This window comes from Gavialis gangeticus, unplaced genomic scaffold (assembly GCF_001723915.1).
Source record: "Gavialis gangeticus isolate Ggan-Ray unplaced genomic scaffold, GavGan_comp1, whole genome shotgun sequence".
NCBI lineage: Eukaryota > Metazoa > Chordata > Crocodylia > Gavialidae > Gavialis > Gavialis gangeticus.
Genome location: NW_017729016.1, coordinates 5,059,689 through 5,063,711, shown reverse-complemented (window position 1 = coordinate 5,063,711; position 4,023 = coordinate 5,059,689). Strand labels below are relative to the sequence as shown.

At 47.3% G+C, this 4,023-nt stretch overlaps 1 protein-coding gene across 1 annotated transcript in view; it reads right to left on the bottom strand.

Annotated features, from left to right (window-relative positions):
• TBL3 (transducin beta like 3) overlaps nt 1-2,952 on the bottom strand; it is a 17,489-nt gene extending 14,537 nt beyond the window's left edge. Inside the window, exons 1-3 of the mRNA XM_019512728.1 lie at nt 2,868-2,952; nt 1,269-1,320; nt 1,035-1,130 (exon numbers count right to left, since the gene is read on the bottom strand). Coding sequence (XP_019368273.1) covers nt 1,035-1,130; nt 1,269-1,320; nt 2,868-2,905 — 186 coding nt within the window. The 5' untranslated portion in view covers nt 2,906-2,952. The remainder of the gene's footprint in view (nt 1-1,034; nt 1,131-1,268; nt 1,321-2,867) is intronic.
• Between the last annotated feature and the right edge of the window lie 1,071 nt (nt 2,953-4,023).

Sequence of the window (4,023 nt, the reverse complement as noted above, 5' to 3'; positions counted from 1 at the left end):
AGGAGGTGCTACTTCACGGTCAGGGCGGCTAGGGTCTGGAACCAACTTCCAAGAGAAGTGGTGCAGGCTCCTACCCTGGGGGGTTTTAAGAGGAGGCTAGATGAACACCTTGCTGGGGTCGTTTGACCCCAGTGCTATTTCCTGCCATGGCAGGGGGTCGGACTAGATGATCTACTCAGGTCCCTTCTGACCCTAGAAACTATGAAACTATCACCTTGCACTTGTCTGTGTTGAATCCCATCCTATTCTCATCCGCCCACCCTGGGGAGGAACAACCGGCATCATACCTAGAAACTATGAATTCTCAAGCAACTCTCAGCAGCATCATTATAGAGGCATCTGGAATTTGGGACTAAATCCAGTTCTTGATGCTGAGAAATAACAAATGGATCAAGACTACAGGGATGCCACTTGGACAGGTGGGAGACTGAGTCGTTCAAGAGAAACCTGAATGAAGCACAAAAGTGCAGGAAAAAATATATTTCCTTGCATGCCATGTGCAAAGGCTGCTTATCTAGGGAAACTCAGAAGCTGCTTCTTTCCACTGATGAAAAAGATCCTCTCTATGCTATGATATAAAATTGAATTAGCAGTCTTCCAGCAAGGTTTATACTATGGCAATGTTTTCAAATCATACTGTTGCTAGGAACATGGTAGACAAATAATGTATTTTTCTGGTGGCACATTTCTTGTTCTTTATTCTTCCAAATTTTCACTGCCGCTGTCTTTGGAACGGTGGTGGCCAACCTGTGGCACTGGCAGCCGGGGCGTGAGTCATATGGCATATTGGGGAAAAGACGAGCAGCAGAGGAGCAGATACGGCAGGAAGCAGAAAGCAGAGCAGCAGACCAGGTCAGGGAAAGGGATGAGAGTGGCACTCGGTGAGTGTGGAGCTAATTTGTGCCACGCCTGCTGAAAAGGCTAGCCCCCCCCACAGCTTTAGAACAACAGCACAGAAATAAAGACATCCCTCAAAAATCATTTGAAAAAAAAACATTGATTGAATAAACTTTAGTTTAATTTGGATCTCTCACCTGCTCGATGCTGTGAACCAGGGCTCCTGTTGCTATATCCATTACATTCAGTTTGGTTCCACAAGGGCAAAACATATAGTTTCCATCTCTGCTTATCTGGGGGGGAAAAAGGCGCAAATGTCTATGGAACCAGAAAAATAACTGACTTTGTTTTTAGAAAACCTTAGCAGTGACACCTTGTCATTACTCTCTGCCTCCATCATTTCAACAAAGGAAGGTGGGGTTTGGCAATACCTGAATTTTTCCTCCTTTGTAGAAAGGTTCAATTTTCCTTGACACAGCATAGCTGAAAGGAGAAACAGAAATACAAGTAAAGTAGCAGTTAAAACATTTTGTTTATGTCATTTGCAAACCAACACACCAGGATAATTCTTTAAGCACACAAACAGTACATCTGTGTGCCTTGCTAGACTGAACTGGATGTAATGACTGTATGGAAATAAAAGTTGGGGAATGAAAGAAAAGGGCCAAACAAAAGTGTGTGGAAATTTATATTCCAGGAGTATAGGTTGTAGCTGTGTTGGTCTAAGGACACAGGCAGACCAGGTTCTTTAGGTAAATCCAATTTCTTTCATTAGACCAGCTCAGCTGGAAAAATTCTTCTTCACAAGCTTTTGGGTATAAACACCCTTTGTCAGTTGTGTAGGTTGTAGCTGAGTTGGTCCAAAGACACAGGCAGACCAGGTTCTTTGAGTAAATCCCATCTCTTTTATTAGACCAACTCAAATAGTTGGAAAAATTCTTCTTTTCAAGCTTTTGGGTACAAATACCCTTTGTCAGGTTGAGGAAGCGGCTGCAGTTGGCGTGTCAGATGGTTCCTCAGCCCATTTATACCCAACAGCTTAGTTGGAAAAATTCTTCTTTGCAAGTTGTTGGGTATAAATAGGCTGAGGAAGCATCTGACACACCAGCTGCAGCCGTTTCCTCAACCTGATGAAGGGTGTTTGCACCCGAAAACTTGCAAAGACGACATCTTCCAACTATTTGAGTTGGTCTAACAACAGATTTACCCAAAGAACCTTGTCTGGAAATGTAATTGCTATTTTTTAGCTGGTCTAATAAAAAGGTATCACCTCCAAACCAAGAGTTTCAGAGTTTTGTATTTCTAGAAAGTTAACAGAATGCCTGAGACAGGTCTGAGCAGCTGAAATCCTTGTAAAATGCTTCAATGCAACGGTCAGGTCCCACAACCTCTTTTCCTTGATAAATCTCCGTTTCCAGCTTGTGAAGCCAGGCAATTCGGACACTACTCAACTCCAGCTGCTCCCAGTTTGGTATTGCTTTCAAGACGGCCAACTTTGGTGTGGCAGATCCTCCAGAGCGTTTCTTTTCCCTTGCTACAAATGGCAGTGGCCAACATGACAAACATGCCCTTGGGAGGCAGTGTCACAGCCGGCACCGGCTCAGTGCGTGCTGTATTAAACAATGGGCAACTTGGAAAATGCTGATTCCCAGCACGGCCACTGATCCTGCGACCCGTGAGAGGCCTGACAACGTAATCTGGTCATTAGCCCTTCACCCAGGTGGTGGCAGGTGCCACATACACATATAAAATGCAAAAGATGACCTGCTGTCAAAAGGGGTTTGGAGAAACCCGGCCAACCTCCACAGTGAGGAGCTCGTTCAAATTGCTGTGGCTTTCCCACCGGGAAATCCAGGTGAATGCCGTGGAGCAGCTTTCCCCCATCCCTGGGACGTGGCCTGGCCCCTGTCCACTCGCACAGCTGGGGGGTGGCAGTGGGGGAATTGAATCGCTGCCGCTGCCCCTTCCACGGGGAGTGCCGTGGGCTGGGCTGGGCTGGGCTGGGCTCCCCCCCCGGCCCCGCTCCTCACTTGGTCTTGAAGCGCACGGGCGCGCTGCCCGCCGCCATGCTGCCCTGCTCGCCTCTCGCCTGCCCATGAGCCACGTGCGCACCACTTCCGGAGAAAGGCCGCACCTCCGGCGCTCCCGGATGACGCCGGTCTTCAAAGAGCTGCGTTGGCGCCATCTTGGAGACGGGCTGGAACGGCGGAGTCCGCCGGCTCGAGTGTGGGCAATAGGGAAGGCGGGCAGCCAGCTCTGGGGTGGGTGCACAGGCAGGCACAGGGGTGAGGGGCTCAGACCCCCCACTAAAGCAGATTAAATGCTGGCACCATTGCAGCAGGCTAGAGACACGAATGCAGCAGCAGCAGCAGAGCTGGGAAGCAATGAAAATAAATAGCCTCCTTTTAACTCCCGGCTCCGTTCTTCCAGAGCAGCTTCAGCCAGGAGAGGAGGGGATCCAGCCCCCAGGCATTGGCTTCAGCAAACAGGCCTTGTTGGGAAAACCAGCAAAAATTGTATATGCAGATGGCTATAGGCCCTGGCTCCTCCTGGGGTAACAGGGACTCAGGAACTTGCTCAGGTTCCCACAAATTGTTTGCTCCCCATGCTGTGCACCCCTGCACGTGTATCCATGAGCACAAAAAACCCCAAGACAACTAACCTATGGTTGTCTAGCCTGTTACAAGTACAACTGCAAATGATCAGCTGTTTTCTAGCTTATAAAATTAAATCGGATAATGAAGAGCTAAGATAGCCCAGAAGGATCCAAGTGCAGTTTGGCACCCATTTCGGCAGGACCATAAGAACAGCCATTAAGTGATAGTGTGGGAGGAAGCCAGCTCAGCTATGCAGCTGCTGTGGAGAGAAGTCTCAAAGCCACAAGAGCCAGCTTTCAATACAGATGTTTTATTGCACAAAACAGCCAAACAACACAACTGCCATCCTTAGAAAACTACATGGGAAATGCATGTGAACATGAGAAATCATATATACAATTATGGAGATGTATATCTTGCCAGCTGATATCTTCATATATATAAAATGAAGATGTATGATCTCTCTCATAAAATATATATATCTATATATTAAGATTCATCATATCTATCTAAAGATTCATCAGCTGGCAAGCCCATCAACTTGCTCTGGCTTTTATTTTTAATTTTTTTTTAAAGGACCCCCCCCCCC